This window comes from Lolium rigidum, chromosome 6, assembly GCF_022539505.1.
Source record: "Lolium rigidum isolate FL_2022 chromosome 6, APGP_CSIRO_Lrig_0.1, whole genome shotgun sequence".
NCBI lineage: Eukaryota > Viridiplantae > Streptophyta > Magnoliopsida > Poales > Poaceae > Lolium > Lolium rigidum.
Genome location: NC_061513.1, coordinates 113,408,894 through 113,420,814, shown reverse-complemented (window position 1 = coordinate 113,420,814; position 11,921 = coordinate 113,408,894). Strand labels below are relative to the sequence as shown.

The 11,921-nt window shown below is 51.6% G+C and overlaps 1 protein-coding gene across 1 annotated transcript; it reads right to left on the bottom strand.

The window, feature by feature from the left end:
• Positions 1 to 2,517: 2,517 nt before the first annotated feature.
• Positions 2,518 to 4,884, bottom strand: LOC124663137 (protein NRT1/ PTR FAMILY 1.2-like). Its single transcript, XM_047200875.1, has 4 exons — positions 4,791 to 4,884; positions 4,144 to 4,361; positions 3,456 to 4,012; positions 2,518 to 3,370 (listed from the first exon to the last, which is right to left on the bottom strand). Exons 1-4 carry the CDS (start codon positions 4,882 to 4,884, stop codon positions 2,518 to 2,520), a joined length of 1,722 nt encoding a protein of 573 aa, XP_047056831.1.
• Positions 4,885 to 11,921: the final 7,037 nt, after the last annotated feature.

The following is an 11,921-nucleotide window of genomic DNA, read 5'->3' as shown; positions in this document are numbered from 1 at the left end:
ATTGGATAGCCGAAACCGGTGTCCATTCCAGTTTACATGATGCTTTGGATATGGATACATGACCGTTGTTTACCGCGTGTTGGTTCAAAAGATGTAAATTACATAATTGTGAAATATTTTTCATGACAAGATTAATTTTACCAATCATGATCTTTTTATAAATTGATAGTTTTTTTTAGATTTAAATTGATAGTTAAAGAAGTCTGAATACATGTTCTTTTTTTCTGGGATGTCATCTGTTTCTGAATGTGTCAAATGGAGGTGATATTTCTGAAAAAGCTACAAACAAAAGACAATGGTGTTCACTAATGCATGGCAAAATGAGCGGCACGTATGTCTATGTGCCCTTGGAAGTTTTAAACCTTCAACCAGTGCTCAGAGAACCATCCATGCAACCTGTGATTTTCGTCCCACAAACCACAAGTCACTCTGAGCCCAGACTCACGGTAAAAATGACCTGTGACACCGACGGAGGCACCTGAGCCGGTCGTTCCGCCTCTCTCCTTTTCCCACTGCATGTTCTTCTCCTCCTCGTCGTACGCCTAGGCGCACCAGAGGAACTACCCAAAGTTCACGGCGCCTAGACAGGCGAGCAGCCAGTAGTATTGTAGTAGTAGTAGTCGCAGTGTCCGGCATTCAGATCGCTAGAGAGCCCGCTCGTCCTCCCTCCACTTCTGCTCGCCTGGTCAACAACCTTACGATCACCAGGGCCATGTAGAGGGGCGCCATGCTGAAGCTGGCCATGCTATTGGGCAGCTTGGTGTAGAAGAATTTGAGCTCCTCGATGATGCCGAACGCCCCGGCGAGCCCAATGAGCGCGAACTGTGGCACGAGCTAGAACGCCAACATTGCGGTGGCTCCGGTAAGCGCCAGTCTATGATACTATTGAGTTTAATCCAAAGCCGATATTCATGAATGTGTTGCACGGTCAAAGTAGCATCCATTTTTTTATCTTTGCGATCCATGCGTTGTTAAGCAAGGCTTGATGGACCTTCCATTTATTTCTTGTGGAGACCTCGTGGATGAGCGGGGTGATGTTATTGGGCTTTTCCCCATTGAGCCAAGGGGAATCCCAAGATTTTTCCATTACCAATGGTGATACTGGCGGCAACAAAGAAGAAATCCATGTCAACAACATCACAAGGGGTGCCCATCCCAACCCAAAGCTTCTTTGGGCCGCGCCATTCGAACCAAGGCCACCGCCCACCGCAACCGAAGAGCTCTAACAAATTTCTCAAGATGCAAAATTTCCAAGCCACCAAGTTTCTTTGGTATACACACCGCCTTCCAATTTGCTTTCACTTGCCACTGGCGACCTCTCTAGTGTTGGCCATAAGGAAAGCCCGGCCTATTGTGTTCATGGAAGCGAGGCAACCTGGCGAGACGTTAAGGGGTGTAAGGTGGAACATAGCTTGAGAAGTTAGGACCGACTTGACAAGATCCCCACGGCCGGCCGCATTGATGTTTTCTTCCATTCCCGAGTTTCCCAACCATCTTGTCTTCAAGGGGTTGGAAGTCCACGCTTTTAAGCTTTCAAACCGAGAGCGGGAGACCCAAATACTTCATGTGAAAGGAGGAACATAGAACTGGCAACTCCCCCAAGCACATCATCAAGGTCAATGTCTTGGCATCTAACTAATAGGCACCACCATACTTTTTTGGAAGTTAATGTCAAGCCCGGTGACCTCACGAAATAAGCTAAGGATGGAAGAAAAGGTTTCGGATTAGATAATGTGTATAGAGGGCTGTTTTTTTTTTTTTACAATATGTTAGTGGTAAAAAATATATAAAATTACATAATTATAATTTTTGTCAGAACACATTACATTTTACCAATCATGAAATCTTTTCACATATCGATAGTTAAATAAGTTTGAATACATGTATTTCTAGAATGTCATATATTTTTGAATGTTTGGAATGGAGGTAATATCTCTGAAAAAGATGCAAACCAATAAACAATGGTGTTCACTAACGCACGGCAAAATGAGTTGCTGGGAGGGATGCCTTATGTGGAGAGCGGCGATTTTAAAGGCGCCGGTAGGTGTAGGTGTTACATCTACCGTTCACTCTCTGCTTTGAGATTGGTGAGGCTTTTGACATTTGTCTAATATAAAACTAATAATTGAAATACAAGTGGAACTTTTTTGAAACTAAAGTGATACATGGGAAATATTGTGAAACAGTCTGACAAAAAGTGAAACTGATGACATCATTGATGATGTCACTACGGTTTGTTTCACAAAAATATTAGTGTTTCAGTTATGTTTCAATTATGTTTTAAATTTGTTTCACAATTTTGTGAAAAAATTGGTCATCACATGACTGACGTCATTGCTAACATCACTCCGGTAGGTACCGGCGCCTATAAAAACAAGTTTTCGGTCTTATGTGCCCTTGGGAACTTTGAAACCTTCAACACCTGATTTTCGTCCCACAAGTCACTCCGAGTGCAGACTCGCGGTAAAAATGGCCTATGTAAACACGGAGGGAGGCGGCTGAGCTGAACCTACAAAACTAAGCCACCGGTCGTTCTGCCTCGCCCTCCTCTTCCCACTGCACGTTCTTCTCCTCCTCGCCGTACGCCCAGGCGCACCAGAGGAAGTAGACAAAGTTGACGGCGCCCAAACAGGCGAGCAGCCAGTAGTAGTAGTCGTAGTGGCCGGCGTTCAGATCGCTCGAGAGCCAGCTCGTCCTCCCTCCACTTCTGCTCGCCTGGTCGACCACCTTGACGATCAAGCTGTTGACGAGGTTGCCCACCCCCAGTGCCATGTAGAGCAGCGCCATGCTGAAGCTGGCCATGCTCTTGGGCAGCTCGGTGTAGAAGAACTCCAGCTCCCCGATCACCCCGAACGCCTCCGCGAGCCCCATGAGCGCGAACTGCGGCACGAGCCAGAACGCAGACATGGGGGCGGCTCCGGCCAGCGCCAGCCTGCGCCGCGCGCCCTCGACGGCGGCGGACACGGCCATGGCCGCGGTGGCGAGCAGCAGGCCGACGCCGATGCGCTGCTTCATGGTGAGGCCGCGCGGGTTGCCCGTGACGCGCCGCAGCGCCGGGGCGATCCACCGGTCGTAGCTGCCCGACCACAGCGACATGGTGACCATGTTGAACATGGTGAGGGAGCAGCCCGGCACGCGGAACGCGCCCATGCGCCGGTCCATCTCGTTGGCCTGCAGCACGGCGTAGTTCTGGCCTATGGCCTGCGCCAGGAACACGGTGGACGACCAGATGGGTAGGATTCGGATCGCGGACTTGAGCTGCTCCACCTGGTCCACCGTGCACAGCCTCCTGTCGCCGTTGACGTGGCACTCCGAGGCCGACTCGACATTGTTCCCAAAACTGCTGATCATGCAAGCCTTGTTCAAGAACCTGAACGGTATCGCCATATATATATGTCAGGTGAACAATTGATGATGCGTTGATCGGTCATGTGTTTTAGTCTCTCCCCGCTCACCTCAGCTTGTCTGTGGGGACAGTGAGCTTGCAGTCTTTCTGATGATGATACACGCCGTCCTCCGTCTTGGCCGGCAACCGCACCCTGTAGTTCTTCACTGCCGCCAATATCGCGCCTCCGATCCCGGAGAACATCTGCTTGGACCCCTTCTCCTTGATGTAGAGTCGGGAGCCGAGGAGGAAGCTCGCCGCGGAGAGCGTCATGAGGGCCATGGGGACGGCGAACCCAGCCTTCCACCCGACGTTGTCCTGCACGTAGACGATCACCGTGACGGCGACGGTGAAGGCCACCCCTATGGACGCGTAGTAGGCGTTGAAGTAGGCCTGCAGGATCCTGGACCGCTGCTCCTTGGGGTGCCTGGAGAACTGGTCCGCGCCGAACGCCATGGAGCACGGCCGGATGCCGCCCGCGCCGATGGACAGGAAGGTGAAGCCGGCTATCAACCAGGCGAGGTGCCTCGGCCCCGGGGGCGTGCACTGCGCCAGAGCGAGGCCTATGCCGCACGGTGGCGGCTGTGCGCCGGGTATCATGGCGCTAAGCCATAGGAAAACGATCCCCTGCAGTAAGTACAGATCTAACGTAAGTACGCATTCCTGGCGCCTGACTGCTAGACAAAATACTTCACAAAAAAAAACTGTTAGACAAAATGTATATGTGTGGCAAGGATCGGGCGAAATTTTACACTTACTGTTAGACATGCAATGGATCCTATCGAAATGGCCACGAACCGGCCTATGTACATGTCGGCTATCAACGCGCCGGGAATGGGTGCAAAATTTGCTGCCGCCGCCCACGCGAACAGCGTCGCTCCGGCAGTGACATTGCTCAGGTGGTACTGCTTGGTGAGGTACATGATCATGTTGGTGTTGAGCCCGAATCCAGCAACTCTCTCCAACATCTCATTTGCTAGGGGAACAAAGGGAAGATAGAAAAACTTCATCAAATATAAGGGCGTGAATGCAGATGGAAATGCTACATGGCTAGACATCATGTAAACCTGGGTTCTAGAATATAGCTCCAGATTGAAGATAGGCTGAAGCTAAATCTAGTACCTTTGTCCTATAAAACTTATCCGAGAATTGTCTAAATTTGGATGTATCTAGACACTAAATAGTATTTTTGACAAACTTCCGACATATTTCGTGTGATGGAGGGAGTACTAAGAAAAGCTTGTTCTTTCTCTTGCACTAGTACAAAATCTTCAGCAAAGTGCATAGGAGCAGTCTAAGTTTTTGTTTGATTTCCAATGGGTACATGTCATGTCTATCATGGATGATCATTCTCAGTTCGGAATCCCCTACCGGCGGCGCAGTAGGAGGGGAAAATATTACATACCTATGATGAACGGTAGGGCTACAAATCCACCTCTCCCTTTCTCTTTGGAGGCATCGGATTCAGAGCTGTGTGCATCACCTTCTTGGGTTTCCATCGATCTTCTGCAAAGCTAAAGGTCGGCAGCAGGTAGGTAGCTGGCCGGGATCACTAAACAGGAATAGCTGCCGTGCTCGTTCCCGTTGTTGCTTGCCAAGATAAGAGTTGATGGAAGCTATGTGATCAGGATGCCTGATGGGAAATGTAGCTATTGAGATCAGCAGACGAAAGAACATGCTCCTCCATTCTCCTTGGAAATCGGCAGAGGTGTATAGATGAAGAGGGGAAACAAGGGGCGTGCACAAGAAACTACACATTCTTCCATATAAGGTAGGAGACGGGGACCAAACTCGTGACCTTCTTGCAAAATAAAAATAATCAACATAGAATAGAAGAACAAAAACGAACAAAATAGTCCTGGTCTCAACCACCAGTCCACATCACTAAGGGCTTGTTTGGTACTAGAGTTTTAGTGGGGATTAGCGGGGATTATCCGCCCTAAACTTCAAATCCCCACCTATCCCCAATACATGTTTGGTGCTAGAGTATGAGCGAGTTTAATCCCCACTTATCCCCACTTTTCCCCACTTTTCTTCAAATTTTAGTGTAATTTTTTCAATCCCCAATACTCTACCCCTACCTAGTGGATTGGGGATGAGGTTTTGTGGGGATTGGATGACAGTAGAGATTCACCCAATACTCTAGAGTATTATCCCCACTAAGGCCTTGTTTACTTCTCTCGTATTTTTCTTTCCAATAGGTATGGGGATGGGAGGGGATTTGGTGTTCACCCAATCCCCTCAAATACCCCTCCCCAAAAATACACTAGTATGATGGAGAGTTTTTGATTTAGGCAAAAAATGTGGGGATGGGAGGGGATATCTCGGGATTATGTCGTTCAAAACCGGAGAAGTAAACGGACTAGTGGGGATTTTCCGGGATACGAAATAATCCCCTCCCATCCCCATAAATACCCTAGAAGTAAACAAGGCCTAAAACATCAGTACCAAACAAGGCCTAAGGGATTTCATGTTGAGATCAAGGGGACATACTCGTGAAAGCATAAGATATTTGCCCTTTACAGAGTGGAAAACAAAGTTAGTTTTTTTTGTATTTGAGAGCAACCACATATTTCTGATTAATATAAATTCAAGTTACATGAACAAATAAACGTAAAAACTAAAAGACATACTTGAAAAAGCAGTTGTTCTGAAAACTTTGTAGATAGAATCCTAAAGGACAGAAAAATACAGAACTATCTCTAGGGTTTGCAGCAGTTGCTAAATGCCGCCGCCGCCAAACTCCAACGCCTCCTAGGCGCACGTTGGAAGAGGCGCCGAGCCTCCACCATTGCCATATCCAAAGAAGCACCATCGCTAACGAGGCTTTGTGAGTCGATGAATATGCAAACAACGATGCACATGTCGTTGTGGCACGTCGACCGAGGGAATTACATGTGCTGCCTTGGACCAAGATCCACCGCATCCCATCGATGGGGCAGGAATAATGATAGGTCGACCACTGACAAGGGATTAACTTATCAATGCCTACAGATTGTAGACTAGGGTTTTAGTCGGAAGTAGAGGGCAAGTAGATCTCGAAGGTTTCAGCCGAAAAGTACTCGACGATGTAAAAACTAGGGTTGCGTGAGACAATGAATCGATTCTCTCTTTGTCCCTCGACTCCCCCTTATATAGGAGGCGGAGCCGAGGGATTCGTAATACACAAGTTACAGAGTCCAGAAGGGTTTCTAACTCATCCCGTAAGATTACAAGTATGTATTTCCTAATACAACTCTAGATTTCCTTAGTACTAACTTGGGCTTCCGAATCTTCATATTCATCGAGTCATGGGCCTTCAGTAAACCCCGGGTACCATCTTCGGCAGGCCCATTTGGGGATGCCTATGTCAGTAGCCCCCGAGATTTTGCTTGAATCGAAGAATCAGGGAAAATCTCCAACTTTATAGTCATTCAATAACTCTATCGAATTTATCACATATCTTTGGATACGCAATTCTATTTTGTACAGGGATAATGGTAGTTGGGGCTAGTTCATCTGACGGATCAGATACTAGTTAACTGCTCTAGTGGCAATCCGCAAAAACCTACTTCAAGATCACGTCCCTGGACATGATCTCGGGATACTGGTGTTAACTTCGACATGTGCCGCTTAAGGTCTTACCATCTGTCGAGTCCCAGTCATATTTTATCGGGTACCTAACGCGTCCGTTAGGATTTTTCTTCGTATCTGTTGATACGGAAAAAAGTAGCAAACCGACGTCAGAGACGGTGCCACGCCGCTCAGAACGGATCTGGGGTCTTACCTTCGCAGAATTTTGCGGCATTCATAGATTATTCGCAACTTTAGCGCTCTGAGAATATATTGTCGAGTGCTTTTTCCGCTGTTGGAATAGCACATTTTATTGAGTCAACGGATGACTTATCTTGCCTTCCCGATGGAAGTATATGCAGAGTTATTTGTATAACTCGAAATATGCTCACTTATTTTTTTTTTAAATTTCATCGGGCACGCGAACAGCGTTCCCGATGGGAGTAGCCCCCGAGGCTACAGCCAAGGACTAGTGCTTGGTTGTAGGCTCAACACTTTAACGCCTTATGTCGCTATATTATCATTCTTTCTCGAACTTTTCATATCTATCGGGTGCGTGACCAGCGCTCCCGATGGGAGTAGCCCCCGAGGCTATGAACAAATGCTTGTATTTGGTCATAGGCTCTCGCCATTTCTATTTTGTTATACTCGAGTTTTTCTTTTTTCCAAAGTAGCCCCCGAGCATTTGAGCAAAAACTTGTATTTGATCAAAGGCTTCTCGAAATAATCAATTGTCTTCTACTGCTGCCAATTTCATTAACCTTCTCAGCCGAGATTTTTTCTTGGCAAGGTGACATCATTACTGACGATAGCCACGATCACTGTATCGGGAAGACGCGGGCACTGCTCTCTCTCTGTCTTGCGGGCCTAAAACCCTCATCAATTTGACACGTCGTGCAAGTGGGGGACACACGTCCTCCGCTTTTTCTGGCGCACGTACTGTAGCGCCTGTTCCGTTCTTTCACAGTCAAAATACACTTTTACCCCTCAGCCACGTGCACAGCATCCATCGCACAATTATTCCATCCAACGGTGCGTCGCTTCGCCAATTCTCTATATAAGGTCATCTTCTTCCTCCGTTCATCCTTTCGCTTGCGCCGCACCTCTGCTCTCCTCTGCAAAAATCCCCTTTCGCGCCCAATACTTCCTGAGCTCAGCCACACTCGCAGTGCACGCCTACGCCATCGTTGATGCCACCACGCACACGGCTCACCAGACACAGCACTCCCGAGTCAAAGATGGCGGCGGAAGATCTGGAGTGGGAGAGATCCAAGATCTCCAACCAAGACCTCAACCTGATGAAGAAACTCGGGTTGATGAAGAAGGAGGGCGCGCTGCGCTTCCCCAGCGAGGAAAGCTATCCATCGCCTCCTATCGAATATCGGGTCAGTTTTGTTGACCATCTCATCCGCGGCCTCTCTGCCCCCATTCACGATTTCCTCCGCGGTCTTCTCTTTGTTTACGGGTTGCAGCTGCATCAGCTGACTCCCAATTCCATCCTCCACGTCTCCATTTTTATTACCCTCTGCGAGTGCTTCCTCGGAGTCCATCCTAATTGGGCTCTGTGGAAGCGCATCTTCTACGTCCGCCGCAATGGCTCCCACAACATCGCCTACAACATAGGCGGTGTAGTTATTTGCGTTCGCCGTGACGTCGAGTATTTCGACGTCAAATTCCCTGACTCCGTCCAAGGGTGGCGCAAAAGATGGCTTTATGTGCATGAAGAAAGCTCTGACTCGGTGGAGTACAACATAGCTCGTTTCGATGGAGGTGCCAAGATTCTTCGTCGCCGATCCTGGGACGCTGAAGCTACCGAAGAAGAAAAAACGGCGACAAAAGCTTTGATGTCCCGTATCCATGAGCTTCAAAACACCCGTGGCAAGGAATTGTCGGGTATCCAGATTACGGCGTACTTCCTTAGGATTAGAGTACAACCTTTACAAGCTCATCCGAAGAATGCTGGCGAAAAAGATGCCAACAGGCTCTCCAAAGATCTTCCTGCAAAGGACTTGGAGAAGCTTATCCGAAGAATTTCGTCGCTCAGCAAGAAAGATGCTATTCCATCCTCTTGCCGTGTGGAGCCATATAGTGGCACCAACGCCCTCCCCGAGGTAATTTCTTCGACTATTATTTTGTCCTCTCGATTTTTTGTCCTCTCGACTTTTTTGAATATTTCTCGACTACTCTTTTGCTGATGTCCTTTGCATAACTTCTTGTCGACATACCTTGTCCTTGTAGAATCATCCAGTTCTAGCTTCTCTCCCTCCTCTTCCTGAAGGTGGAGAAGTCGAAGAACGGGCTGTTGTCACCGACGACAACCAGGGTACTTCTCGCCCTGAGAGTGAGATCGCGGGTTCTCAAAAATCCGCGGCCTCCTCTGAAAAAGAAATTGAATCCGAGGCTACCGCATCGACACACTCCCTCCCCTCAGCTGTTTCTCCAAGGAACAAGAGGAAAAGGGACGAAGTTGCCGATTCCGGTACCTCCAAAGCCGGCGCATCTCCTGCCGAAGACGTTATTCCCGATGAAGAGGGAAGAACTTTCAATCCTTATGGAGATGCCCTCGTCAGCTCGTAAGTTCTCGTTACTTTTTGTTGTCTGCTCTCGATATTTTGTCTATGTTGTTTCTTATATTGTCGCCTATTTATTGTAGTGGTGCCGAGGATGAAAATGCACCTATTGACGCGACTGCTCGAACGAGTGTCGGGGGGAAGACCCCGGGTAGGGCAATGGACGAGGAGCAGCCGGCTAGAGGTTGGCCGGCTCGCGGCAAAGGCCGGCTGAGGAGCAGCCGGCTGGAGCCGTGGCCGGCTGCTTCGGAAGCCGGCTGGCTCTAAGTCCTAGTCGGCCTGGCAACGACCGCCTGTGCTGTGGCTGGGCCGGCTTCTACAAGCCATATCCGACTGGGGTTTACACTCTAGACCGACTCGAGGCTGGCGAGTCTTGCATGAGAAGGAACTGGGTAGGTAGTCCGGGTTCGCAGGTCCACGCTGACCTCATCTCCCGTAAAGCGTGGGGCACTGTAGAGCAATAGTGCCACACGGCGGGCAGGCCATCATGGCGTACGTCAATCCGTACCGGCTACAGGGCATGATGGCGATAGGGACGTCTCCTCGCCATGCCGCTGACTCCCGCTGGCGGACAAGACAGGCCACTACGCCTCAACGGCTCCATGACGTCAACGCCTCGGGAAGGAGCGGAAGCCGGAGCCGGCCAAGCCGGCCACTAGACTATAGGGACTTCATTGTAAAGTGCCAGCGCTTATATAAGCTGCACTACCCCCCTCGTGCGGGGACGATCGATCATTCTCACTTCATTCTAGACTTAGCGCTACTCGAGGAGAGAGACCTTCGTCTACCTTAGCCTCCCCGAGCAGCCGGATACAACTCTAGGAGCACCATTGTACTGTGTGATCACCATATACACTCATAGCAGGAGTAGAGGTGTTACCTCCATCGGAGGGCCTCGAACCTGGGTACGTCGCCGTGTCGCTCGTGCCCATACCCGCATCCGGATACCACCGTGAGACCATCCAGGAACCACCTTCGATTAGCCACCCTATGGCATATGCCGTGACGATACCACGACATTTGGCGCCCACCGTGGGGCCTTCAGCGTCCGCGGCCGGTGTCTTCATCCGGACGGGCCTCACCATCACCACCGGCGAGCGGGTCGCTTCAGGCTTGATCTGGAGATTCGGCTCCCTCGACTGCATCAGCGACAACGCTGGCTGCTTCGCCGACAGACCCTTCCCTGCCGGCGGCAGCGTCATCTCCTTCGGCGGTCACGACGTCTATGTCGCTACCGTCGCACCGCCGCGCTACCCGCGGCAGGTGCTGCGCTGCGCCAGCCCTCCTCCCGGAGCCGGCACCAGCAGCGCTCTCGCCGACCCCTGCATCGTGCAAGTCATGGCCGCCGGCGACGAGCAGCCCACCAAGTCCGCGCGCGTCCGCGGCCCCAACTTGGAGCGCAACGTCGACGGGCACGCGTCCGCATCAGGCGTGAAGCCGCCACCACCACCATCCCGGCTGGAAGAAGTCCGGGCGAAGTTGAGCACTCCGCTCACGACCGGCACCGACCCCACCACCGTCGAGGCGGACCTGGAGGCGCACCGCGTGCTCCTCCTCAAGCAGACCGAGGAGCTGGCTGCCGCCAAGCGCCAGTGGGAAATCACCCAGCGCGAGTACAACTGCGCCCACGGCCTCACTCCAGGCGGCGACAACCCCAGCCGAGCCGGCCAGATCCGCCGCAGAGGCCGCGACCTAGGCGCCGAGATCGACCGTGACGGCGCGGAAGCGCCGGCTCCATCAACGGAGCTGCCCCTCTACAACACCCCCGACAAGAACATGCTCGCCGTGCAAGCCGCCGCAGAAGAGCTGCGCGGCCTCGAAGGCGAAGAGTTACGCCACCAGACCGAGCGGGTGACTGAGCTGCTGAAGGCTGCCAACCGGCAGTCGAAAGACCCCAGGTACGCCCAGGATCCCAGAGCTTCTCACGCTCGTGGTGCCGCAGGCAACGCCGAGGACACGGCCGAGTCCACCTCCCCGAGCACCAAGCCGGCGCAACGACTCCCGCGCTACGCACGCGAGCTCAAGCCGGCCGAGCCGCCGGCCCGGGGCGGCGCAGCAGCCGCAGCCGACCTCCACCAAGCCGGAACCAGGAGCAAGACTCCGAGCCTCGACGCCAGCATCGGCCGGCTCCAGAAGCCAGCGACGCTCGCCAACCGGCACGCTCCCGGCTGGGCCCGCGCATCGAGCCGGCAGACGCCCGAGATCGCCTCGACCGGCTGGTCGAATCCCGCATCGCGGAAGAGGAGGATCCAGCCGGCCCCAAGTGCTTCGGGCCCCGCATCGCCAACGAGCCCATGATCGACGGCTTCCAGCTCCCGCGCGACACCCCCAAGTACGACGGCACCGCCAAGCCGGAGGACTGGCTGCTGGACTACTCCACCGCAGTCGACATCGCCAGGGGCAACAAGCGCTGG